Source organism: Myripristis murdjan, chromosome 20, assembly GCF_902150065.1.
Source record: "Myripristis murdjan chromosome 20, fMyrMur1.1, whole genome shotgun sequence".
Taxonomy (NCBI): domain Eukaryota; kingdom Metazoa; phylum Chordata; class Actinopteri; order Holocentriformes; family Holocentridae; genus Myripristis; species Myripristis murdjan.
In genome coordinates, this window is record NC_043999.1 from 6408484 (window position 1) to 6435817 (window position 27334).

The window sequence follows — 27334 nt, forward strand, 5'->3', positions numbered from 1 at the left end:
TTGACAATTTATGGTTGTGACAGTCGCAGTGTCCAAAAATATGAAGAGATTTAAGAGAAAATAGAAAACTTCCAGGAGCCTGAGCGGTCTTGAAGCATGCAAGGGGACACATTTTGAGCAACCACAAAATCATAGTAAATATTGTTCAAAATCCATCGTTTGTAGTTTTTAATACATATTATGATGTACTCTTTCATGTGGTAAAGATATTATTCAATGAAATTATTACTTTTTGTTGTTTTAATCAAGTTGAAGTGATTATCTCCTATCCGAGGACAACTGGTTTTGTAGGCCATGGGCCAACATATAATCATTAAATTAATACAAATTAAAAATAAACCTATAAAAGAACCTTACAAATGTGCAAAGGACCCCCTGATTATGCCCTTGATTCTTTTTATTCATTAAAATGTTGTAAATTTCCAGCAGAAATAGCATTTTTCTTAGTGGGACATGATTTATCCAAATTCTCAAGAATCAGTGTATTATTTCATTGACTAGAAGTTAGCCCAGTGAGAGAATGTATAAGAATGACGATTTGGTTCATAGGTTTCACACTCTTCACTGTTAGTCTGCTAATCTACAGTGGACGGTTATGGAATAACTAAATCTTATCAGACTACGTTTTATCAAATTCCTGAAGTCTTGTGAATTTTGGGGGTCCTTGACACCGTAAAGGTTGAGAACCACTGCGCTTGCCAACACTCCCGATTTTCCTGGGACACTGCAGATTTTCATGCTGCTCCCTCAGTGTTCGCCCCGAGTTTAAATTTCTCCCTATTGTGAAATTTGATCAAAGTATGGGAACTTTGGTCAAATTTCACAATCTGCCCATTTAGCTATATTTCCTACAATAGTAACAGATAATGTCACACCCATACTATCAGTGTTGCTGCTGAACGATCAATAAAATACGCTGTTTTGCAAGTTTGGTCTACTATAATTTCATGAACTGTGCTGATTTGGTTTCAGTATCAGATGGTCATGATGCTCTTTATACAGTTTATCATATAGAGCTAATGCTGCTTCTCTGCACCGACTAAACCCCGTCAACCTGTCTTTGCAGAAACACGAAGATGAAAGTGAAGGGTGGCTGCACCGACAGGTATGAGGATGACTACGGTGATGCACACACACGCACACACACACACGCACATAACATTTGCTTGGTATGGCATTAGTTAAATAAATCCACCTAAAGCCACTTTTTATTTGTGAAATAGAGTTTATCCACTTTTAAGACTGATGGAAATCTCTCAAATATACATGCACCATCATTTTTATGAAAGTGTAATTAATTTTTGTTTTTACTAGTTGTGAACAATGATTTACGTCATTTTTTCCCAGTCTTTTTACTACTTCACTCTATTGCTTGTTGACATTTTTTGGTGTTTCGGGATTTTATGTTGCACTTACAAGCATTTTTTAAATGTATTTTCCCACTGTATTAATGTTAATCTGTCACATCATCACCTGACTCTTTGCATGGTAAATCAGGTGGTGTTTTGTCATATTTTTTTTTTTTTTTTTTTTTTTTTTTTTTATACCATGTTTGGAAGATGAATTTCACTTACTGGACAATCAACAATAGAAGTGGACTGAATGTTTTTGTCCGTGTTTTTCCAGAATGAGCGGCCCCTCTTCTCCAAAGACGGGCTGAAGCTGTTCTTCACCAGAGCCATTCCTCAAGGAGGCAGGGGCAAGTTTTTCCACATCTCCATGTCCATCTCCCAGGTACACTAATTAATAACTGATTTCCACATTATCTAACGTGAATAACACCTAATAAAAAAAAAAAAAAAGAATAAATGAAAACTAAAAACCAAAACTGAAACACTGATTATCGCCCCAGACACTGCCATTCCCCTCATAAAGCAGCATTTAGGTCAGTTAGGTCTCTCTGTCCAACCTAATGGTCCAGTCATTTTATGAAAAACCCTAGGACAAATTGCAAGAGAAGCAAACTCAACTGCTTTTGTATCCTCAGTTTGTCCTGAGTGAGGGAAAAAAAGTCCCAAGGAATCCCATTGGTGGAAACTTTTGAAAATCACCTGTATATGACCATATAATACCAAAAAAACACCCTTTTTAACACACAGGGGAAAGAGGTTCAAAATTTTACTTTCAGATATCACTATAAAAATTCAAAAGTTGATTACACACACAAAGACAAGAAAAAAAGTCAATTACAAGTTCTTTGAATTATTCTGTTTACACATGCATATCACACATTATCTGATTTGATATGCACTAATTGGAATAAATGGTTATTAAATTAAATTAATTAAAAGGTTACTATATATATAGTAACCTTTTACTTCACTGTTATATAGTAACCTTTTAATTCACTGTTTAAATATCAGTTCTGGCATTTATTCCAATTAGTGCATATCAAATCAGAGAATGTGTGACATGCATGTGTAAACAGAATAATTCAAAGAACTTGTAATTGACTTTTTTTTCTTGTCTTTGTGTGTGTAATCAACTTGTGAATTTTTATAGTGATATCTGAAAGTAAAATTTTGAACCCCTTTCACCTGTGTGTTAAAAAGGGTGTTTTTTGGTATTATATGGTCATATAGAGGTGATTTTCAAAATTTTCCACCAATGGGATTCCTTGGGACTTTTTTTCCCCTCACTCAGGACAAACTGAGGATACAAAATCAGTTGAGTTTGCTTCTCTTGCAATTTGTCCTAGGTTGACCCCAAATTTGGCCTAAAAATACTGGACTATAAACTGAGGTCCATGATCTCAAAACCTGAAATGGAGATGATAATTCATGCCTTTGTTTCATCTCGTATTGATTATTGTAACACTCTTTTTATGTGTTTTAACAAAAAAGGCTGTACATCGCCTTCAGACTGTGCAGAACGCAGCAGCAAGGCTCATAACTGGATCTAGAAAAAGGGATCATATCACCCCGATTTTATATTCATTACATTGGTTACCAGTTACTTTTAGGATTCATTTTAAGATTTTAGTACTTACTTTCAGAGCTCTCTGTGATCGAGCTCCGTCGTACATAACTGAGCTGCTGAGACCCTACTCTCCCTCACGTTCCCTAAGGTCATCAGATCACAAACTCTTGACCTTCCCCAGCAACAATTTTAAAACGCGAGGCGATCGCTCTTTCCAGGCCAGCGCCCCTCGCCTCTGGAGTGCACTCCCAGTGACCTTACGCAGCATAGAGCCCACTGAAGGCTTTAAGAGAGAACTCAAAACTTATCTTTTTAGACAGGCTCTTCACTGATGTTGATGTTCTGGGGCCTCCGTGAAGTTACTTGCTGCTGTGCCGTTGTGTGTTTTCTGTTGTTTATCTGTGTATTTTATTGCATTTTATCCTTGCTGTAAAGCACTTTGTGATTATATCTGTGAAAAGTGCTCACATTTTTTAGTGTTACTGCGGGAACACTGAGGTCGTGTCTTTCCAAAAATCTCTACAGTGCACTGATGTTGGAATTAAAACACTGTTGAAATATGTTTATTGCTTAATATTTCCAAAAAATAACACCGCTACGTCCTCTAAAACACATTTTCTTTTTATTGAAAGGCAGAGACTGTAATTAGTGAATTAATCGCTGAACCAGTAGTGATTTTATTACACCAACAACCACTTAAGAGAAATTATATGTCATAGTTTTTTGCATTTGGTAGATTTTTTTTTTTTTTTTTTAAGTTTTCTCTTGGTAATACTTTAATTAAGACAGACTCAATACAGTGCATTAGAATATGTTATTTTTTATGCATTTTAGCTTCAGAGCAACTTGCCTGCTTATTTGTGTTGCTGGACTACAGTCAGCTTATAAAAATAAATAAATTTGGCAACAAAAAAAACAAAGGAAAGTAAGTTTTACAATATTCTTTGTTTATGCATCTTTTCCTCCGTGCACCCCGCAGCCCAACACCAGCACAGACACGCTGCAGTCCATCACATCTGGAGACTGGGACGTCACCCAAGTCCTGGCCTACAACGAGGACAGTCAGCTGATGTGAGCACCTCGAACCCGCCACACACACACACACACACACACACACACTCCACCCACAGCAAGACAGCAGGCATTTATTTTCTTAAGTCACTGCATCCACACTTGGTTCACACTGCCCTATTATAAGTGACCTGGAGCAAAAAACTCACATAAACTCACAAGTATCTTGTTTTTTTGCAGCGAGTTTTGGTAATCTGTCATTTTTGGTGACAGGGATTGTCCAATTATATTCAATTCCAGTCCCTTCAAGTTCAGCTAAGCATGATATTCTCATGCCTGCACTTTTTTTGCCATCATTTACCTCCTCCGGCATTCCCTCCAGTTAAGAACGCATGGAGAAACAGCTGAAAATGAACTCTAGTCCAGGCTGTTATTCGCTCTCTGTTCATTTTTTTATGTTAGGCATGAGTAACCGCCAGCTATCAGATGTCAACATCCATCTCTTTACACCCATAAAACCTTCCATTTTTGGGGTTATTTCTTGTTGCTGGTTCAGATTATTCCCACTCCTAACAAACTGCACTGCATTTCTCTCGGAAGAAGACAGATTTTCATTTCCAGGCGTCTCGATGCAGTTATTTTGTGCCACCCGAGTTCAAATGGTATTGTTCTCAGCTGCCTAGAGGAGCCGAGCAGCTGTAAAAGAGAGAAAACACCCCAGAGGTCCAATAAAGGACTCCAAATTTGCGAGGTGTGAATGTGCCACGCATTAAGAGTGTGACTCATCATCATCATCGTCACTCCAAGTCGTGTCATACCCGCACTCTGGGTCTCAAAGCAGCTGTGATCTGTTTAAATATGCGCCGGTGAAGTGTCACTCTACCGGAGCAACATGGTCTCATTCACACACATGCATGCATCTGCCGGCACAAACACTCACAAACAGGCTTGAAGTCTCTTCAGCTTCTCTTCCACCCAAAACCTCTTCCCAAAGGAGGCAAGATCTGGCCTACTTCTATTCTGAAAAGAACTCCACTCCTTTCTCGCTCCATCATTAATTTATGAAACATCTATTCTAGTGAGCGGAGGGTGTACTGTTTGTACGCCTCGCTCCTTTCGCTCCGCAAGCCGAGCTCTGCTAAACCCTGCTCCGCTTGGTGCGGCTGGCAGCTCGCAATTAGGATCAAGCCAGTGTTAAGATTTTTCGGAGTGCAGCCATGCGTTACTGTATGTGTTACAGGTTTGCTCCAATCTGCTGTCATTATGTTGTAATTGGATCCTTGTTATTGATGTTAACACAGATACTTCTTGAGCACCGAAGACGATCCGAAGCGAAGGCATCTGTACAGGTAATGGGCGTTCAGATGTTCTCTGTCCCAGCCGTTGCTATGTTGGAAGCGGAACAGGTGTACAGGTGTCGGTATAATCAGATTGAAGAGACCGTCTCCTTCCCGTCTCTGCAGCGCGGACACAGTCGGCCCGTTCAACCGCCGCTGCCTGTCGTGTGACTTCACCGGCGGCTGCGGCTACGTCACCGGCTCCTTCAGCCACAACATGAGCTACTTCCTGCTCAGCTGCCAAGGTAGCCAAACCCTGCATGATTGATTGATTGATTTTTATTAGTGTGTCATGCACACAGGTGCCCAGCCCATAAAGGCTTACAAGACACAACCACACAGAAAAACAAACAATAGTCAGAGTCATCAGATGTCAAAAATCAAATATCCAGAAAAACACGCCTAGCAAACAAGTAATAAGGTCATACAAATAATTCTTTTTTTCTTAATGACCATGCATTTTTTATAAACCTCGCTAAAGCAAATACATCCTTCCTGAATAACCGTTCTAGTGTACTTTCATCATTTAGCCAAAACAACTCAGGTTTAACATAAAGCATTTTTTGAAAAAGAAACTGCCTCTCTTCATTATACAGAGGACAATGGAAAACAAAATGCATTTCATCTTCTGTCACCTTTAAATTACATAATGAACACGTTCTCTCTTCCTCTGGAATGGAGTTGAATCTACCCGTTTCTAAAGCCAGGGGGAGAATCCCAGCCCTCAACTGGGCACACAGGGATCTTTTACTTCTGTCCAGGGAAAGGGTTACATATGGTTCTGGGCAGTAAACATTTTTTAGTTGGCAATAAGTTCTGAGTTTTGGCATGTTGGCCTTCTGTTTGTCCCCCCGCTGTAACTAAACTGCACAGCTGGAAAGTAGCTAAATACATTTCCTCAATGGCTGTACTTTTTTTAAGGCACTGCTACTTTAAGTATTTCCATGTAGTGAGACTTCAAACTTTTACACTGTATTTCAGAGGGACATTTTTTACTGTAGGTACCATTTACTTTACAGAATAAGCTGTCACATGCAAAACATCAAGAGCTACAACACTGAAATACTTCTTACAAGTTCATGCATCAATAATTTAACTCTCTCTCTCTTCTCAAAGTACAGTTTTACTGCCAAAAGTCCTTTATTTTTACTTATGTAACATCATGAACTCATTGTTTTTTCTTATAATGGTGGTGGAAAGAGTACTTTGCTGATAGCTTTTGTAAGTAAAAACAGAAGTCCTACTGTAAAAATGCGCTTAAGTAAAAGTAAAAAGTAGTTAATTGGAGTAAAAGATCAGTCCAATTTCTTTCTTTCTTTTTTTTTTTTGTTACCAGGAAACATGTGACCTAGGGCTGCACAATTAATCGAATTTTAATCGTGATCACGATTTTGGCTGCCACGATTAAATGAGCCTGATCGTCGGCGATATTTACATTTAAAATGCGGCTCTGCTGCCTATCTAATCAAGCACTTTCTCAGCCAGTAGTCAGCCAACCACCAGGGGGCGAACGCATGGTTAGGGCTTCATTAAGCTGCCTAAATAACAAGCGAGCGCACTCTGCAGCGGCAGCCTCAAGTTACTCGGTGGACTGATGAGAACGAGTCATGTCGGGAGAAGAAGGTACGGCAGTTCCTGCAACAAGTTCCCCGTCAGAGAGGCTCCTCAGGGCCTGCTCACATAGGGCCATTTGCTGCGCATCGTACTAAAGCAAAAATGCCTCCCCTCCCCAGTCCCTGGCTGGCCTGCACTCACATTAGCTAAAGCCCAAACGTGCCCAAGCGCGATTTCCCCTGGAATACACATCATCACGTTGAAATACGACAACAGGCATGGTCCGACGTCATCATAAATCAATATAGTTCAAATACATTCACTATGTCTTCCTTTAACTAAAAGACGTTTTTGTTTCTTTTAATCAGACATAGGTTAAAGGATGTTTATTTACCTTGACAGTTTCGGAGGTAACTTCCTCCTTCAGAAAGGTCCAACTGACAGCCGGAGCAGCATGTCAGCTGGCTGCTAAATTCAACCGGGTGGCGGTGCAGACAGTGCGGTGCTACGGCCGGTCAGGTCTGCCGGATCTGACAGGTGCGCGGCGCACACAGACTGCCATATGTACCTTTCATCATCAATCAACTTTTGTTTATACGCGGTTGCAGCAGCACCATGGACAGCGATACAGACAACATGGTTGATTGCGCAATGCGGCCATTCGCCAGTAATCGCTGCGCGCATTAAACGATTTTGCGGAGGCAGGAGGAAAGTTGCATGATTTATGTTGTATCCACGTTCGCGCGGTGCGTGACCGTGCATGTGCTTGTGCATGAACGCCCGTATCGTGCTGGAGCACACCACACCCCCTCCAACCGTGCCAGAGTGGGGGAGGTGTAATGTATTCAAGCACGGAACGGAGCGATCACACTAGTCAAATAATTTTATTTTTTTTTTATTATAAAGCATTTATTTTTATTTAAAGTTTCATTTTGCACTGAAAACGGTTAATATATTGTTTGTTTAAAAGTAGTGCAATAAAAATACAGATGCTTTCCCTAACATGATGAATAATCGTGATGAATAATCGTGATTACAATATTGATCAAAATAATCGTGATTATCATTTTGGCCATAATCGTGCAGCCCTAATGTGACCTCTGTTCTTCAGTCCATCAGTTTGAGATTATCAAATGGTGTCAAATGAGTGAAGCCTCTGTGATTTGAGTCAGACTTGATGTCTTTATTCTCCGTTTTTAAACCAGATCAAACTCCAATCAAACAGGCAGCGAGCTTGTCCCCGACTGACCGTCAACACCAGGCATCACTGAAAGTCAAGGGTTCTGTACCTCATACATTTTTAATCCAGCTATGTCCTCCCAGCCGGCCCACACACATTAATTTGATGAAGCTATGATATCATTACCACTGTGAGAGCGCGTAGGAGAGAGAAAGCGAGAGTGAATGGCTGGCGTGGTTTGCACAGCCGCTGTGTTCCTGCACTGTGTTCCCAATTTGCTAAGAGCATCAGTCACTTCATTTGCTGTCCCTCCTCCCACCACTGAGGTTTCAGGACCAGGAGCTTGAGGTCTCTATTTGTGGCTTAGATCCGGAAAAGCTTTTTTTTTTTTTTTTTTTCCAGCTATTGCATTACATTAATCGACTAAACTACAATTCTGCGTCTTTGTCTGACAAAGCGAAGATCCGGGATGTGTCTTTTGTGTTTTTTCTTGTGTTTTTTTTTGTGAGTCGAAAAACTTTGAGATCAGTGTTCATTTCATGACGAACCAAACTTTGCTAATGTCAAGGACAAAGGCTAAAAATAGTGATGCAGAGAGGTTGAAAACAGGCAGAAAATGCCTCATTCGTAGACGTCTTTGAAATGAAAACGCTACCTAATGGAGCCGCACCAGCACATGTCATGGACACTTACGAAGCTATATTTTTACAAGCTTGGTGATGCAATACAAAAAAAAAAAAAACATCTGTTAACATGTCTTCCTGCCTTGTGTCTTTCAGGCCCTGACGTCCCATTTGTAGCCGTTTACAACACACAGGACAGAGAGAGTGAGTATTTCAACCAAGCGATTTCAAGACGGGCTCCTCCAAGAGTCTGAATCAAATTAAAATACACATGTTAAGGCTGATCTTATCAAAAGGAGACAGATACGGTTTATTTCCACTGGCAGCCCGGGACGGAAGGACCACCTGTGCACTGAGTCACTGTTTGTCTACAAGCCAAGTCAACGCAAATTACATTACTTGACTGCATGGATGTCCTTATGAAATTATGACCTGCCCACTGGCAAAATGAGCATACTGTAATTTGATTACTGTTACAGTGTCAGTGTCATTTATCGCTGATATGACGGAGGTTCCATAACCACAGCTGCGTAAAAGCACTCTGCAAGACCAAGAAGTGCATTTATTCATTTAACTCTTGAAGGAACACTTACACTGCAAAAACGCAAAATCTTACCAAGATTATTTGTCTTATTTCAAGTCAAAAATGTCTTATTTCTAGTTAAAATATCTCATTACACTTAAAATAAGACACGATCACCTCAGAAGTAAACTGTTTTTAGACAATTTTCACTTGTTTCAAGTGAAAATTCACTTGAAACTTACACTTGAAACAAGGGAAAATTTGCTTGTTTCATTGGCAAAATTTGCCAGTGGAAAAAGTGAAAATTCACTTGAAATAAGTGAAAATTAGCTAGAAACAAGAAACAAATTTTGCCAATGAAACAAGCAAATTTTCACTTGAAACAAGAGACAATTGTCTAAAAACAAGTTACTTCTGAGGTGATCATGTCTTATTTTAAGTGTAATGAGATATTTTGACTAGTAATAAGACATTTTTGACTTGAAATAAGACAAATAATCTTGGTAAGATTTTGAGTTTTTTGCAGTGTAGGCCAAAAACTATACATTTTGCATCCCGAATTGTCTTGAATGTCTGATAGAAAAGTTTGAATCACATTCCTGTTTGTGACACACTAAACATACAAATGGAGAGTCATGAGTTTGAGAAGTTGAAATGGATGTCCTTGTTGGTGTTTGTCTGTTTGGTTTGTGTTTGAACGGGCTGCTGCTGCGGTTGGAAATGACTGTGATTGTTGGCACCCCAGTTCTCTGTGAGGAATGTGGTTAAAAACTTTGTTAAACACTCCAGACAACTCGGGGCGAATACATGATACCCAACATATAGTTCTGGGCAGAGTATTCTTTAAAAAAAACACATTAAACGGCAGTAATTTACCACAGATTTCCCCTACCTTTGAATTCATGAGGAATGGGGATGTAACCCTGCCTTAAATAGCTGCTGATCCCCCCAAAAAATATTAATTAGTCTGGCTTTCAGTGGAGAATTTTGCTTTGATGATGATATGAATCCTCCGAGGCTTTTTTTTTTTTTTTTCCACCCTGACAAAAGTAAGGACAAGATTAAACTCTGGAGAACCACAGAACCATCGAAAATATTCATGTGGAAATGTTCAAATTTCAAAGTTCGAAGGCAAAAGATATCGAACGTTATTGAAGTATCGCCTTTAAAAACCAACATCAACCCACTTCACATAGCACTAAAGTGGTTACCCCTTCCATATAGCACATGCACAATGCAATTATAGCACTATGTACACTGCAAGTGCCTAATGACGGCATGATTAATGAAACGTTTAATGTAAAACTTTAAAATTCATGCCGCTCTTTGCATTTCATATTGTTGTCATCTGCTGCCGTGCAATCCAGAGATTATGTTGCTTGCTCTTAGTGCTTCTTGTTTTGTGTGTGCCATCTGCTATAAGCTCTAAATTATGATGCATGCATATATGTGCCTCATGCTATTGTGCTGAATGTGCCATTGGCTGCTAGCAGCTATTTAATGCATCTGTTTCTCACACTGCATAATGCATAATGTTGTCCTCCTAGGACCTAGATGCATGTTATCTATGTTTATATCTGTTTTAGCTGTTGTAATACGTATCACACTATCAAGGTTCGGTAATGATTTGCATGTATACATCTATTTATCTATACATATACTCATATATATTTATGTATACATATAATGGCCTAGTGTCTGTAAGACTTTTGCTGGTATCAAATGTTCTCCCAGCACACCGTGAGCACGTGAGCGACATACATGCAACCTGATGTAAACAAATCAGCGTTCAAAATATTCCAGAATAAGAGTTTGCAAATGTATTTTGAGGTAGCAGATGCATTCAAAGTGCTTCTTAGGCCTCAAGGACACACACAGTGTGTGTTTGTGAGAAATTTTGAATGCAAACAAAACTGAGTGCAAGGAAAATTCCATCGGGTACCTTTAATATAACTTTTGCACAAGACGGGGTGCCATTGCAGTGGTGGCACGCTGGGCCCAGTAACGCTGTTTACTTTGTACCCAACTGAGACCACACGCAGCACCGAGACAAGGTCATATCAGAATTGGTGTGGCCGCACGCACACACACACACACACACACACACACACAGACATGCACGCACAGATTCTGCTGTATCGCAGCAGTCGATAATCCAGGCAGAGCTGTTCTTGCTCCCTTTTCCTTTCAGAAGGTTTAATTGAAGTTTTACTCCACCAGGCTGTCAGGCTTTATCTTTGTTTGTCAGCACAGGAGGTCTTGGCAGGGTTCTAGTGTTGATTTCCCTCCTCTCTGGTGCTTTTTGACCATGTCCACCAAGCAAACATCCCAACATAATGTCTGCTAGATCCCCATTGACCCCAGGAGTTCTGGCAACCCACGGTGCTAAGTTCGTCTTGCACAAATTACTTATTCAACAAGCTCTCAAGGCAAGTTTGCCTCAGAAAATCCAGTCCATAGTATCAGCTGCAACTGCGTTTCGGGATTTGTTTTACTTCATGGTGAATGTTTCAGAGGAAAAGAGATTCTGATGTCTGTGCACGTTTATGTGCAGCTCTCCAAACCTGTTCCTGAACCTCCTAATTTGAAATTCTATCTTTGAGTTAAATTCAGTAATAACCACATTCAATTTCAAAATGCTGTATTAAATGTCTAATTGTGCCCTACAAATACATTTTTAAAGTCTCTTTCTTTTAATTCACCGAGTTAATATGAGCGTGACAGATTCAGATTTATGCAGTTCAAATATGATCTCTGCCAGCACTAATCTCTTCCTATAGTTTCAGCACAATCTCGATATCCAATTGAGGGCTAATTTTCTCTACTGCCAAAGACGGTGCATACGCATTGCTTTTCTCTCTCTCTCTAGCTCTCTCTTTTTACCCCACTCTATCCTTTCCTCTCTGTCTTAATCTCTCTCTGATATTCTAGTCCTATTCCAATGTCAGAGTAGTGCATTGGGAACTGAATACTAACCAGAGGACTGGGTGGTTGATCATTTGATGTCAACTCTGTTTGCAGAAGTGCATGAGCTGGAGATGAATGAGAACCTGAGGCTCACCCTGGCCTCCATGCAGATGCCCATGGTGGAGTACAAGGAGATCAGCATCGAAGACTACAGTATGTGCCGCTCCAATTACCAGAATCACAATCATTTTAATGACAAATGTCAAATACAGCAAATGCGCAAGAAGTCGTTTTGCTGAAATGGGTGCAGAGAAACATTGACAACCTGTAGAGTTATAAACACTTAACACAGCAGAATCTCATTTATAATGCATAGAGATGTACAAGACCTTCACTTTATTATTCTCTATAATTTGAAAATGCATGATTTTGGCTTCTTCTGCAGCAGCTGGGGGTCAAACACTTAACTCCTCAATATCTAGGTGCTGTCAGACTTAATCATTGGTATAATTTTCTGCAGCTAAGGTCTGCTCTTCATTGAACAATGCCCGATTAATTTTATGAAGTAAATGTGTTACTATGAAAATTAACAACTTAGCTTCACTATATATCTACATAACCATAAAACTTCACATCCTGGAGGTGATTTTTCACCTCTAAGATGTCTCACTTCACCAAGGGCAGCAGAGTTTAAGCTTTCAACTATTAGAGCTCAGTGCAAGAAAAGATTTATCTCAAAAACAGTGATGTCACGCAACTGTATGTAATCACCACCTATGCATTGTTGTGTATAACAGCTGTTTTGCCATGTTGTTGCCTTACAGCCCTGACCATGCAAATCCTCAAACCTGCAGGCTTTGTGGACACAGCACACTACCCGCTGCTCCTCCTCGTGTAAGCATGAGCGTGCACACACACACACGCACACACACACACACCTCTGTACGCTTAACACACGCTTGCACACATGCGAATTTGTGCCGATTGTTGACTTATCCATTTGTCCGCACTTCACTCTTAAGTTGTGTGAGGACACGTTGGTCCTCATCGGCGGAGCTAATCACTTTGCAAGGCACAGCTTTAATCAGGCATTTCAATCTAATTCAAAGACACGGGGCTTTGTCCTCCTCTGTAGCGCTGTAATAATTACACTGCAGATGAGAAAATTTACCCTCATCTCCACCCCCTCTTTCATTAGCATTCCTCTCCACCTATGTTAGACTACCTCCAAAGCCCGACTCCGGCAGGATTAGCTTTACATAGGGGGGTCTGTGAAGTTATTTTTATCTGGGGACGTTGGTAAAGTTTCTGACCAATTTACACCGGATAAGAAATCAGTGTGTAAAATGCAGAGATGGGCCCATGTATTCCATTTACACATTGTTGCAACACCTAAAAGAAGTTTTTTAATGAATAGACCACTGTGTTATATATCTCAACTAAAGCTGCTAAAAGTGTTTTCCCTCTGAAAAGTACTTTATGTCTTCCTGATCTCATCTTCTGGCATTTTTATTATTCTAGGACCACATGTTTCCAGTGCAGTTTCTCTTGTTCAGGAATATTTCAGGGAACAAATTACACAGTTACACAATTTTCACGTATAAATATGTTGAAACAAGGCAGAATAAGGCAGAACAGCCCGCTCGGATCAAGAAAATGACGCTTGGTTCAGGAAATTGTGGAAACAAGTTGATTAGCACTGGAAAAAAAACAGGAATTATGTCATCCTACTGGATGATTTATTCACTTGTTTGAAGAAAAACAAGATTTCAAACTAAAAGACTTGTCAAGATATGGATTCTGTGAAAGTCTGTGAAAACTCTGTAAGAGTTACTGATATGACCAATTCAGACGGGACTAAAATCACAGAGATGCTCTGGTAATTAAAACACCATCCATCTCCTCATGTAAAACTAATCACAGGCAAATCGGGCTTTACTTTCCAGCTCAAACTCAGGAAGACGAATTTTAGAATCGGTCCTTTTTTATCTACACATTTTGTTAAAAGCAAAATCATAATTCCTTTCATCCATATTTTTTTATTCTGTTCCTTTCTATGAAGGTAATTATTGCTCCTTATCTGTGAACATATCGCCATGTTAGTCCTTTGGGTTAAAGCAAAACTTTTCACCTTGAGACTGGAGAAGTATAGTGTTAGTCACTCCGTCCTCCCTCTCTGTTGGGGAAGTTCACGCCCAACTCTTGTCACTCATCCTGATGAGCCGTCGACCTTGAAGTGGCATCCAGCCTCAGGCCGAGTTAATCTGCATGGGTAACGCCACAGGTGTCAGTGTGAAAACAACTTGCATATTGCAGCAGTAAATGTCCTGACATGGTGTTCTCTTGGTGTGTGTGTGTGTGTGTGTGTCTGTATATGCAGCGATGGCACCCCCGGTGGTCAGATGGTGTCGGAGCGGTTTCACATGGACTGGGCCACGGTCCTGGTGAGCAGCTTTGGGGCCATCGTGGTGCGTTTCGACGGGCGAGGCAGCGGCTTCCAGGGCACCAACCTGCTGCACAGGATCCAGAAGAAGCTGGGCGTGTTCGAGGAGCGGGATCAGATGGAGGCGCTCAGGTAGACGGGGCAAGATGTGTTTGTGTTGCTTTGTTGAAATTCATATGAAATATCTTACTAACCCCGATCCCACGTGGAAAAGATGGCTAATCGGATGCCAGAATTCACCACTGAGCGTTTCATGATAACCACCTTGTATATATTGTTCAGTATTCATCAAAAATACATTAACCATGGTGAAATGGTGCAAAGAAATATTAAACTGTTTCTGTTTAGGTTATTTTCTTCTGCTGCTGTTTAAATTGTCATATTTCTATTTTTTTTATATTCCTTGTTTAGAGTGTTTATATTGCTTGCTGCTATTTATTATCTGTTTATACTGTAAATTCCTACATCTATGCACATTGTATACATCTATGTCCCACATCTATGCACACTGTTTTTTGCACATTGTGTACTTAGATCTCTGGTCTCATCTTTTATTCTTTATTTATTTATTTATTTTTTTATTTATTTAATCTTGTAATCTAGGATACTGCTGAAAACTGTGAATTTTCTTCGGGGTGAATAAAGTATCTATCTATCTATCTATCTATCTATCTATCTATCTAAACTGGATATCTAGCTGGATATCTATCTAAACTGTCCTTCCTAATCATAACCAATGCTCCTTCTTTGCAGTATCATCTCAAAAGAGCCCTTTGTTGACAAAACCAGAATTGGAGCTTTTGGAAGAGTAAGTATATTTATCTATCTTTATGCTTCTTTGCGCTGATAGTTGATGACATAAATTTACAGCTTCACACATTTTCCAACCAGGTTTGGAGAGTTGCATTAATAATAACTACAGTGCATTGCGTGGTGGCTTAGTAAACTGAATTTAAATTTCTGTATTTTTGTGGACTTTTTTTCCACTATTTTGCTGCTACAGCAACTTAAAAAAAAAAAAAAATAACCAAATTTAAATATTCAGTTAATATTTCCTCCTTTTTTTCTCTGTGAGATTGTATTCTCTGACAGTAGGAGTGTCAGAGTGAAATGCAATAACTTAACTTTTCTTGTACTATAATAAAATAATAGAGGAACAGTACTAAGATATTTCAAAGTCCCTTTTTCTCTTACTACTGGATTTACATTTTTATCATTGAATTCTTTTTATTGGAGTGTTTCCTGCAGGTTTTTGTTATGCACGGGCGAGGAGGCTGTCGAAAAGGCATTTATGTGACATTATGTGACACCTGCATTTCATGTGACATTAAAACCCCCTCGTTGACGTCAATACGAATCAATAAGAGCCTGTTGGAATTGGGGATGCGGCTCCTCAGCCTCTGTGGTATTAATATGAATTTGTTGTGTCTCAGGTGTATGGAGGCTACGTGACTAGCCTGTTGCTCAGCACCGAAGAGTCTCCTGTAAAATGTGGAGCCGTCCTCTCGCCCATCACCGACTTTGAATTATACGGTAAGGTGTGTGTGTGTTGTCTGTGTGTGTGTGTGTGTGCAGTGTAATTTTAATGTCCTTTTATTCACATGCAAAAAGCCAGCCTCTGCTGCATGATAATAAGCAAAGAAAAACAACTTTTCATAACCATTCAGGCACCAAACAGACAGTGCTGTCAGAAAGTAATCAAAAGCCAAAATAGGGGGAGGAAGACAGAGCGAGCATCTGTGTTTGTGTGTGTGTTTGTGTGTGTGTGTGTGCCTTGCGAGACCCAGCGAATCTAACACCTCCTAGATAAATTTAAAAAAGACCATTGTACCTCTGTGGCTGGGAGTTGTTTCAGTCATACTATGTGTTTGAGAGAGAGATATGTGAAAATATGGGCAAGAGAGATAGATGTGCAAGGGCGCCTTATCAGTGTGACCAACTCAAACGTAACGGTGCCAGACAAACAGTGTGCCAACGTTAACCAACCTCACCTCAGCTACCAAAGGAAATGCATCTGTGTGTGTGTGTGTGTGTGTGTGTGTGTGTGTGTGTGTGTGTGTGTGTAAAAGACGGAAACAGATGGAGCATGAGAAACTGTGCTTTTCCTAGCTGTAGGCGCACCGAGTCAGGAAAGTGTAAATTAAGGCGGAGTTAGGCGTCACGGCGTGACTGATTTCTCCTTCTATTTTATTTCCCTCCGCTTTGCCCGGGGGGGGCGAGAGACACGCCATGACACTGCATAAGTTTGGAATTGCAAATGAAGATCGTCCGCAACAGTATCTAGACAAAAGAATATGTAGATTTGATGAATATATTTGAATGTGGAAAAGAAAAACAACCTGGGAAGGAGCCTCGCCGTGTGCGCTCGATCAAAACGGCCAGAGAGGCTGTCAGAAATCATTTACCGGAGCCATGAATCAGTCCAGTTATTGACAAACGGATATATAAAGTTAATGTTTATATCAGTGCAAACTTTATTTATTTTTTTTTTTTTCACCTCCTCTTGCAGCCTCAGCGTTTTCAGAGAGATATCTCGGACTGCCCAAGCCCGATCCGAGGGCATACACAGTAAGCTTTGATTACATCGGCCACCATTCCCATTCAAATCATGGCCGTTAATGACATGTCAAATTGATCTAATTTTGTTGCTGTGCTATAATTAACTCCTCAGATGGCAAATTTAGCACACAGAGCATCCCAGTTTATGGACAAGAAGTTCCTCATCATACATCCAACAGCTGATGGTAGGAGACGTCTTTAACTTTGTAAAATATACAACTTTTTCTGTATTTTCATGAAGAGAACACCTGTAATTGATTTTTTTTTTTTTTTGTCTTTTTTTTTTTCCAGAAAAGGTCCACTTCCAGCACACAGCAAAATTCATTGCCCAGCTTATCAATGAAAGGGCTAACTATACCTTACAGGTAAGTGCTCGTACCATCGTCTCACTGTAATAATAAGTGAACTGACACCCATTTTTTGTGCGTAGCTTCCTTTTTATAGTTCAGTGCTTTTCCAACCTTTGGGAGCGCTTTGATCCCAGTAGGATCCCACATCAGCCGAAGGATTACCCCCGCACAATGCCTCCATTCCATATAATGAGATTATGAGACCTTTTTAGGCGTCCTGCATTAACACTGTGACTAATCCAATTAAGATACAATGCACTGCAGCTGAACATTCATTGTGGCTTATTACTGACCGCTAGATAGCTCACTTCCCACACACACACACATACATGCATATGCACACAGTGTACGGATCATACACGCCCTCATTTTCAAAGAATTACAGTCTAAACCCGGGTTACTCAACAAGGCCTAACCTGGTTCGGGCACATACAAACATCATAACTATCAGAAAATCCAGTTTATTCTCTGATCATGAGAAACTGCTTTAAGATGCATGACTTTCCCCTCAGTAGTAAGCCGCCGGTAAATGGCATGTAAACATCTCGCCCCTTTCACTTTGTTTGTGCCATCTGTGCAGACGGAGATGTGCACGGCATAAAACACGACTCTCCATTATCATTTGGATCACATTTTCTGTCCCCTGTGTTGGAGGATTGGGAGGTCAGAGCTCGCAGACACGTCTTCTGTTACGTTTTAGCAGACGGGCTTTCCGGTTCATGGTCAGGACACACATATATGGGAATGATTTGTCATTGTTTTTTTTTGTTTGTTTGATACTCAGCCGCACGTTGTCAAAGGCGAATGTCAACAGTGAATGTGAACCTTAAAGGAACGTACTGGCCCCATTTTGAGTCACTGGCAGTGGTCGTGATCATATTTGTTTGTCACAAATATCGGTTGCATAAGTGTGTACAGAGTTTGCTCTGGTTGCTCAGAAGGCAAGCTTGCTTTAACTTGGAGAGGCTAAATTGACTTGCCAGGCCCACATACCCATCCTACACTGCAAAAAGTCAAAATCTTACCAAGAGTATTTGTCTTATTTCAAGTAAAAATGTCTTATTTCTAGTCAAAATATCTCATTACACTTAAAATAAGACATGATCAGCTCAGAAATAACTTGTCTTTAGACAATTTTCACTTGTTTCAAGTGAAAATTTACTTGAAACAAATTCTGCCAATGGAACAAGCAAATTTTTACTTGTGACACAAGTAAAAATTTTGCTTGTTCCATTGACAGAATTTGATTCTTGTTTCAAGCTAATTTTAACTTGTTTCAAGTAAATTTTCACTTGAAACAGGTGAAAATTGTCTAAAAACTAGTTATTTCTGAGCTGATCATGTCAATAAGACATGATCAGTGTAATGAGAATCAAAAGCTAGTGTAATGAGATATTTTGACTAGAAATAAGACATTTTTACTTGAAATAAGACAAATACTCTTGGTAAGATTTTACTTTTTGCAGTGTAGTCTGTCTCTGCTTGATTAATAATCGTTTCCTTTGTTGGCAAGTGTGATTAAGGCGAGGGTTAGCCAATCAGAGGCAGAGCAGTGGCGCAGTTTCCCGGCCAGCATACTCTGTAAGCAAGCCCAGTGAAACAATTTACCCCAATTTCCTCCCATTCATGTTCAGAAAATGTCAAAAACCACCACATAGCTAATTCCATCTTGTGAATACTTGGCCAACAGTAATTTCAGTAAAGCCACTATAAATTCATTAAAAGGTGCACACTTGAAAGGAACTTTTTTTTTTTTTTTTCCCCACACACACACTCAAACTCTGTCCAACAGCTCTCCTCAGCTGTGTTGTGAATGGTTGCCCAACCACTCAGTGTTTGGACCGAGCGGAGGTCAACGATTGGCCGACAGTTGCACCGCAGAACGAGGGGACATGTGGCCGGGTTGAACGGCGCTTGCTTTTCAGCTCAGCGTGGGCCTAAACTAGGCGGGCAGCTCCAGCTAGGCCACTTATGCCTCACTGGGGCACTGGCAGCTAACAAGTGAACCCAAAACCCTCTCCCAGCTGTGACTGCAGAACATATTCGGCATTAATGTGTGAATTTGATGAGTGAAAGAGTGATTTCAGCGAACATACAAGTGTCACAGCAGTTTTTCTGAACCTGAAAGAACGAAGGAATCTAAGCTACCAAACTATATTCTATACATATAGTCCAGTAATTTTAGGCCAAAATTGGGGTCAACCTAGGACAAATTGCAAGAGAAGCAAACTCAACTGATTTTGTATCCTCAGTTTGTCCTGAGTGAGGGGAAAAAAGTCCCAAGGAATCCCATTGGTGGAAAGTTTTGAAAATCACCTATTTATGACCACATATTACCAAAAAACACTGTTTTTAACACACAGGGGAAAGGGGTTCAACATTTTACTTTCAGATATCACTATAAAAATTCACAAGTTGATGACACACACAAAGACAAGAAAAAAGGTCAATTACAAGTTCTTTGAATTATTCTGTTTACACATGCATATCACACATTGTCTGATTTGACATGCACTAATAAGGACCTTATCTTAACCTTGAATTAAAAGGTTACTAGGTTACTATATATATAGTAACCTTTTAATTCACTGTTTAAATGTCTCTTCTGGCATTTATTCCTTATATTCCTTATTAGCGCATATCAAATCAGATAATGTGTGATATGCATGTGTAAACAGAATAATTCAAAGAACTTGTAATTGACTTTTTTTCTTGTCTTTGTGTGTGTAATCAACTCGTGAATTTTTATAGTGATATCTGAAAGTAAAATTTTGAACCCCTTTCCCCTGTGTGTTAAAAACAGTGTTTTTTGGTAATATGTGGTCATAAATAGGTTATTTTCAAAACTTTCCACCAATGGGATTCCTTGGGACTTTTTTTCCCCTCACTCAGGACAAACTGAGGATACAAAATCAGTTGAGTTTGCTTCTCTTGCAATTTGTCCTAGGTTTTTTAATAAAATGACTGGACTAATACTTGTGCAACCAATATCTGTGACAGAAAGGTGCGATCACGACTACGCACATGAGGTCAAACTAGAACCGGTGTGGTCTTGTAATCCGGTCGGGACATGAGCCTCTAAACGTAGTCTTTGTGTCCCAGATCTACCCAGACGAAGGCCACTTCATCCACAGCGAGGCGACACGGCAGCACCTCAGCCAGTCCCTGGTCAACTTCTTCGAGGAATGCTTCAGGCTACCAGACAAAGCGTTCGAGGAGAGACTGGAGGAGGAGAGCGAAGACGAGGGTTAGCCCGCCCGGCTCGGCCTCATCCAGCGCCCCCCACCTCCCGCCCCAACCCAGCCCGACCCGCACCCCCCTCTACCCCCGTGCCCAAGCACAACGCCGGCCTCCAGTTGTCCACACAATATGCAACCTCCTCTGTTCTTGGCCCCTCCACTGTTTTTCGGTTTCACTCGCCCCATCTAGACTTCCCGTGTGTCAGCATGCTGAACCTGAGACTGCCTTTCCAGCAGACAACTGATCCACTCTTTCATCCCTCCTCCACCGCCCCCCCGCTCCCGCCCGTCCGCCCTCAGCTCGAATCAATACGGCCCTCCAGAGAGACAACAAAGACCGATGACCTGACATGATGTTTTTTTTTTGGAGTACGTCGAAAGGGGTGATGGATTCAACAGGAAGCAGTCTCCTTTTCCGTTCGGATGGACCGGCGCCTCAAAAAGCAGTGGAGAGAGAGAGAGCGTCAACTCTCACACAAACTCTCAAGTCTGTGAGCAGAATGGAAACTTTATAGCACAAACTCCGGGGTTGTACATTCATGGAAAAACAGACGCATGGTGGATAAAACTGGTCGACGCACCCAGTGTTTAGAACAAAGGGGGGGTCCGGGACGGTGTGGAACAGGAAATGTTACTATTTTTAAAGTTGTGAAGAACTTTTCATGTTGGACCGTGGTTGTGTCTGTTGTTCTTCTTACAGTATGTAAAATAGCACACAAAAAAAACATCCACTTGGCTATGACAGATATATTTTCTTTTGGTATTCATGTTTGCCCTGATGCTGGTATCATCTTGTAGCCTCATTTATGTATTTTGGTGATGTTGACAAAATGTCCCACCTGGCGAAATGTTTGGAAGCAGAAAGAAAAGATGTCACAAGTTTCTTTATTGTTTTTTTTTTTGTTTGTTTGTTTGTTTTTTATCGTGAGCCATCATCTCGCTTCGGTTTTATCGTCTTTCAAAAACAAAATCATCAACTTGTTTTAGTCACTGTGCCTTACTTTGGGAGAAACCCGTCCTGCTCCGGGACTCTCCATGTATGGAAAAACACGGCTCATTGAAAAAAAAAAAAAAAAAAAAAAAAAAGTTTGACTGTACTGAAACACGAGTTAAAAATAGGTTTTAAACCGCTAGCTTTTGATTCTGAAATTGTGAAAGAAGACTTTTTAAAATTTCTAGAGCGAGTGTATGACCATTCTCTGGAAGGATGCCCTCTGAGCTCCGGCTCCTGCCGCTGTGTAACCAATGACATGACACCAAGCCAAAATGTACAGGATCTGCATGCGTCATCGTCTGTAAGATATTCATGAACGGTAACTAAAGACAATTTTTATCCGCAGGGTTAGTACAGAAAGTGCAGTATTTATGTTACTGTAAGTACTGTGTCTCCTACCACTGGCTCACGAGTGCAAACCTTATAGAACATAATAAAGGGACAAGCAAGGAGCATTAGGATCAGAGTTATACCCCCAAATATAATACATTTGTATATAAGGGAAAAATATGCTGTTAGCCTCACAGTCTACTGAAGTGATGCAGATGTCATTCAAAATGTTAAATTCTCAAGGCACATGTTGATTTTTATTTTTATTTTATCAGTTTTTTTTTTGTTTTTTTTTTATTTGAATGCTCATTTGTGTTATGTTTATGTGCATGTTAAGAGGTTTTTTGCGACTCGGCGCTATCTCAGCTCCCACATGGTAAATTTTGACATCTTGAATGTTCCTTACTGGATTGCATAATTACATTTCCAGTAGTATTGTGATTGAGATCCCAGTCTCGTCAGCTTGATGTGTAAATGTTACTCAAATATCATTTTACTCTAAAAAGTATTATCTGAGTGTTATTTGTGCATAAAGCATTTTGGAAGTTACATTTAACTGTTCATTTCTGTTCTCCTGTTGCGGTCCTTGAATTGAGTTGAAAAGTGGACTTTCTAAACGCCAATGGCAGCATTGAACTTTATTGCCAGCGGTTGAGGACTTTTTCAAGATGCTCTTGACTTTGTTATCCAAAGCGTAGAAGGAGACTAATGGCAGATTGTGGCATGAAGGTAAATGTTAGAATTAAAAAAAAAAAAAAAAAAAAAAAAGTTATTTTATCATCGTTCAGTTTTTTTTGGCTGATCTGTTTATTGGTACTTCCTCTTGTTTGTTGTTCACGACTTTACAATTTATGTTTGTTTAAAATTGTGGCTAAACTGAAATAGAGAGTAAAATGTCATTTATTCAATTATTCATTTATTCATCATAGAGGAAAAAAAAAATCCTTCAAATGTTACCATTTTTACTGTCACTCGGCTCAGGCACACAGACGTAGCACAGCCATGAAGCACGGTTGTGCCTTTTCACATTTTTCAAAACTCCTTCACCGCATCAGTGTCATAAAAGCATACTGGTGCATGCACAAGTCCTTCATATTTTCTCAGATTTCCTGTAAACATTCAACATCAGATAATCAAAAAAAGAACAAAAAAATTAATCAGCAACTGAAATGCAGCGTCTCTCCACTCTCTACAGACATCAAAAAAAGTATTCTTGCTCGAAGATAGCTGTCCTTCCAGTGTAAACAGGATTGTGGTTGTAAATCAGCACGTCTCTCTCTTCCTCCGTGCTCGCAAATTTGTGGAAGTTCTTCCTGGCTGCAAGGGGAGACAAACGGGGACAACTTCAGAGATGACAACACTGGATCACGCAACTGCTGACTGAGATCGAGATCAAAACGACGCCGTGTTCAAACCTTCATTGACAAAGAAGTGGGCCATGTAGAAGGCGACCTTCACTGCGGCCGGAGAGTGTGGGATGTACGGCTTCGTCCATTCAAATGGGTTTTTCTCCGGGTGCCACTGGGTGGCGTAGATCGGGTAGTCGTACGCTGCCGAGAGGTCGAGACAGAGGAAACACTTACTGTACAACAGGTTATTTTGCTGTAAACCTTTTAAGACATAAGCTGAGGCTAGGTTGTACCTTCCATTGTTGACACAAATTCCACCGCTCCGTCCGAGTTTGTGGAGAGAACTTTGTAGAAGTCCTTCAGTTTTTCGTCGTTGTTATGAGTCTAAAATAACACAGCAACACAGCCAGACTGAGGTTTGTTTCTGTGCACATGGAGATGAATCGCATCCTTCTCTCCTCTCTGTCTGCACTCAACAGGCTCTGAAAATGACCCTGGCTTGCTCACAAGACAAAAAAAAAAAGTGTTCCAACTTTTCTAACAACCTTTCTCTACCGCTACATTAGTATTTTAGAGTCACAGGAATGTGTGTGGCGTCTATCATTCTGATAATGCTCTTCTTACTTTGTCTGGGTAGTCGTGTCGGCGATTAGGCCTGAGAAATCTTTGGAAAACAACATACTGCGATTAATTCACGATTTTAGTAGAACTCTTAATTTTTGCATAATAATTTTCATTTTCACTGCAGAAGACTATAACATTGGTAATGATGTGATTAGGACTGGAATGTGTACCAAACAGACATCTTTTCTCACATCTGTGTAATATGATTTGTAGGCCAGGGCACGTGTAGCACCACAATACTTCATTTATAATCGTATTTTGTCACAAATTTTAACTATCAAACAACTGCAGCTCCTGTGGTGTGGATATTGCACTTTGCCATATTGCAATTGCAATAATATTTTGATCACTTGTTAAGCCCTACAGGTGATTGAAATGTATTCTACTGCTGCACTGATACTAAGCAGCATCGGCTAATTTCGGTGCCAGGTAAATATGCATCTGAAGCTGTTTGAAGTAAATGATGTACCTCCGTTGTCACGCTCCACTTGTGAGAATTTTCCGTCAGTGGCTCAGAGGCCAGAGCTTCCATGAGCTCAACTGGGAAGTCGCTGAACAACCGGCTGCCTTTGGTTTCTGGAAAATGAGCCGTAACAGCTTAGTCAATAATGACATCACATCATTAACAGATATACAGTAATAAATCAAGCACAACATGGCATTTTTGGCAAAAATCACATAAAGGCTTCTAAGTGTACCTATTTACAGTATAAATCTGTGTATTTACAAGATGCCATTATAATTATCAAAATATATTTACAAGACTTAAAGTTAGGTTCACTTCTACATTTTGGCTCTGAGACTTTTTTTTCTTTTTGAGCTGCCAAAAATGAATGGAACATTTAGACAACTTTATTTGCACTTCAGCGATCATGGTTAGAAGTGCATAAGACTAAGCCGTACCGTTAGTAAAGACCAGAGGCAAAGCCACACCCCTGGTATCGGTGAGTGAGAGAACCCGTTTTCCACTGGTCAGGTAGGCCAGCTGCTCAAATCCAAGGCAGGTGCCCCACACGGGAAAATAGTCACCTTTCTTATTGGCCTGCAAAGTCACATACATGAGACCCTATCATGCAACGTAGTCTTTAAACCAAACGGCAGAGCATGGTTAGTGTGCTGTTACACGCTTGTACCTCAATAGCAAGTTCATAAAAGGTTGTTGCAGCCCTCTGGTAACCTGATGAGTAAATGCTGGCAGCTCCACCTGGGAAAAGTACTCTGTGGAGAAAAGGTGTTAACCAGGAATTAGTGAAGTACACTCTCTTTAGTGATACAAGGAAGTACAGAGTCATCACTGACAAACAAATAACTTCATATCCAAAATGCTCTCTTGCTGCAAAGGATAATATCATTTAAGCATTTCCAGCTCTTTTATAATGTTGTGCTATAAGGAAAAATCCATCACAGGATGTTCTTGTGATTTGTGAAGTGTGAAGCCTTCCAGGACTTATTTTATGACTGCTGTACTTAACTTTTTTATTATCATTGTTGTTGTTAAAGGATTCAATTTCCCTTAACCTGCTTTGTCCACTTCTACTTGAGTTAATGATTCCTTACATTTCTCAAAAATCACCTTTCACCCCTCAAAATGCAAACATGTACAGCTGCACTGCACTCTGCTCACTATGGATTTTTGCCTGGATGATTGATGAACGTCAGTGCAAAAGTCCAGAAAGCAGCCGAAACCAAAACCTGATGTTTGTTCATGTTTTAGATCATTTATATTTTTTTTCCCCCTTGCTATCAAGCTCTGGTGTAGCTGCATTGGAAATATCTAAATGCAATGTCACATCATCGACAGTATGCTTGCTTATCTGTAGGAACATGAAAAAAATTCAGCCAAACACCACAACTGGCCCCAGGGATAGAAAACACACTCCTAGTAGCTGTTTGCATTTTGTTTTTTTAAAATCCCTTCAAGAGTAGGTGTCTTTTTTTCCCCCCTTCCAAATGTTGTATATCTCATTTTGCAACTAATCTCCTCAAATACAATAATACAGAGGCTCTGGCTGCTAAGCGGTTACCATAGTAACATGTTTACCCATTAATGGAGTTGAAGAGTGTCTTATATTCCTCCACTGTCTTGTTAATCCTGCAGAAATGAAAAGGGGAGCTTATCAAAAGGAGATAAACATGCCTGTGTAATACTGGTGTGTAGGACTGTGTAATTATACATATACATATATTTAAAAAAAAAAAAAAAAAAAAAAAAAAAAAAAAGGTCTCTAAATAACATTGTGGCATTATCTCTTGCAGACATGATTTTTTTTTATTATTATTATTTCTTTGATACATAAATACGTTAAGAGTGTGTGAGGCTTACATGATAGGGACAACCCTTGCTCCTGCTGATTCCAGAAACTTCACATAGGAGGCAGCGATGTAAGAGGTGACATTTGGCACGGTTGAGTATTTGCTTACTTCCTGAGCCAGTATACCTTAACGAGAGAAAATATCGACGTTATAAACTTCTGTTTCAACAGTTTCACCAACTCTTTAGACTTGTTGTCACTTGGGGAATAAAATATCACCTCCATGTTCGTATACAGTGAAAATTCAGGTGTTAATGTGCTAATTAACGGTGAGTTACCGGCGGATGTAGCCTATAATTTCGCCGTGAATGCTAAATTCCTTGTGCGTAATGAAAATTAATGTTATTTGTTCGACCTTACCAATTATTGGAGCGTCGTTTCTCTCGGCCGACGAGCAAAACGGGACGGAGGAGAGACTTATGCACAAAAGTAAAACGAACATTTTTTTTTTTCCCCAGAAAGTGAAAGTTACACTGTATAAATCACAAGTTCGGCGCCTGACACACTTTGCTACTTTGCTACATCTGCGGCTTTGTTTTATATCCGCCAGGCGTCGCCACGGTGGAGAGCGCACTTCCGGTCAGCGTTTTCCAAAGTAAAAGCATCATTTGCGCAATTCCATGCAACTCAGAAACAACTTAAGGATTACTGATTTTTTTTTTTTTTTTTCTGAATTTTTTTTTTTTGTTTTGTTTTGTTTTTTGGGGGGCACGAAATATACAAAAAATAATAAAAACAAAAATAATAAATAAAACAAAAAAATGAATTAATAAATAAAAATACAAATAAAAATTATCTAATATGCACTCTGTTTTCTATAAGGTTTAATTATTCTGATGACGGTGTCCTGCCATTTTTTTGGACTACAGTGCACTAACATTTAATTTTAATATTTTTAGCAGTTGTTGAGAAACTATAACTGCATGTGCCGCAAAAAAAAAAAAAAAAAAAAAAAAAAAAAAAAAAGGCTGCTGTTGTGTTTTTAGACTAAATTGGACGCTGCCCAAGAACAGATGTGTCAAAACAAATACTTTTTTTCTGGTCCGGACTTTATATTTAGTTTGGCTTACTGCCAGTGTG

General features: G+C 39.9%; 2 protein-coding genes across 2 annotated transcripts in view; one reads left to right on the plus strand and one right to left on the minus strand.

Annotated features, from left to right (window-relative positions):
• Positions 1-21731, plus strand: part of dpp6a (dipeptidyl-peptidase 6a) — a 202451-nt gene extending 180720 nt beyond the window's left edge. Inside the window, exons 12-26 of the mRNA XM_030079320.1 lie at positions 1067-1105; positions 1627-1734; positions 3899-3990; positions 5232-5279; positions 5394-5512; positions 8781-8828; positions 12169-12267; positions 12879-12948; positions 14435-14629; positions 15251-15305; positions 15931-16030; positions 17007-17065; positions 17169-17241; positions 17348-17421; positions 20509-21731. Coding sequence (XP_029935180.1) covers positions 1067-1105; positions 1627-1734; positions 3899-3990; positions 5232-5279; positions 5394-5512; positions 8781-8828; positions 12169-12267; positions 12879-12948; positions 14435-14629; positions 15251-15305; positions 15931-16030; positions 17007-17065; positions 17169-17241; positions 17348-17421; positions 20509-20658 — 1329 coding nt within the window. The 3' untranslated portion in view covers positions 20659-21731. The remainder of the gene's footprint in view (positions 1-1066; positions 1106-1626; positions 1735-3898; positions 3991-5231; positions 5280-5393; positions 5513-8780; positions 8829-12168; positions 12268-12878; positions 12949-14434; positions 14630-15250; positions 15306-15930; positions 16031-17006; positions 17066-17168; positions 17242-17347; positions 17422-20508) is intronic.
• Positions 21732-22776: 1045 nt separating this feature from the next.
• ggh (gamma-glutamyl hydrolase (conjugase, folylpolygammaglutamyl hydrolase)) lies at positions 22777-26768 on the minus strand. Its single transcript, XM_030079322.1, has 9 exons — positions 26615-26768; positions 26266-26380; positions 25984-26034; positions 25076-25160; positions 24846-24984; positions 24412-24518; positions 23612-23702; positions 23385-23519; positions 22777-23286 (listed from the first exon to the last, which is right to left on the minus strand). Exons 1-9 carry the CDS (start codon positions 26694-26696, stop codon positions 23168-23170), a joined length of 924 nt encoding a protein of 307 aa, XP_029935182.1. The 5' UTR covers positions 26697-26768; the 3' UTR covers positions 22777-23167.
• Positions 26769-27334: the final 566 nt, after the last annotated feature.

Bases quoted from the DNA above. Each gene is read 5' to 3' on its own strand.
- ggh (XM_030079322.1), bottom strand. From the start codon at position 26,696: ATGTTCGTTTTACTTTTGTGCATAAGTCTCTCCTCCGTCCCGTTTTGC. The intron at 23,703-24,411 runs GTACATCATTTA...GTGTTATTTTAG, and splicing joins AGTGGAGCGTGACAACGGAG to ACTCATAACAACGACGAAAA. The intron at 23,520-23,611 runs GTACAACCTAGC...ACCTCTCGGCAG, and splicing joins ATTTGTGTCAACAATGGAAG to CGTACGACTACCCGATCTAC.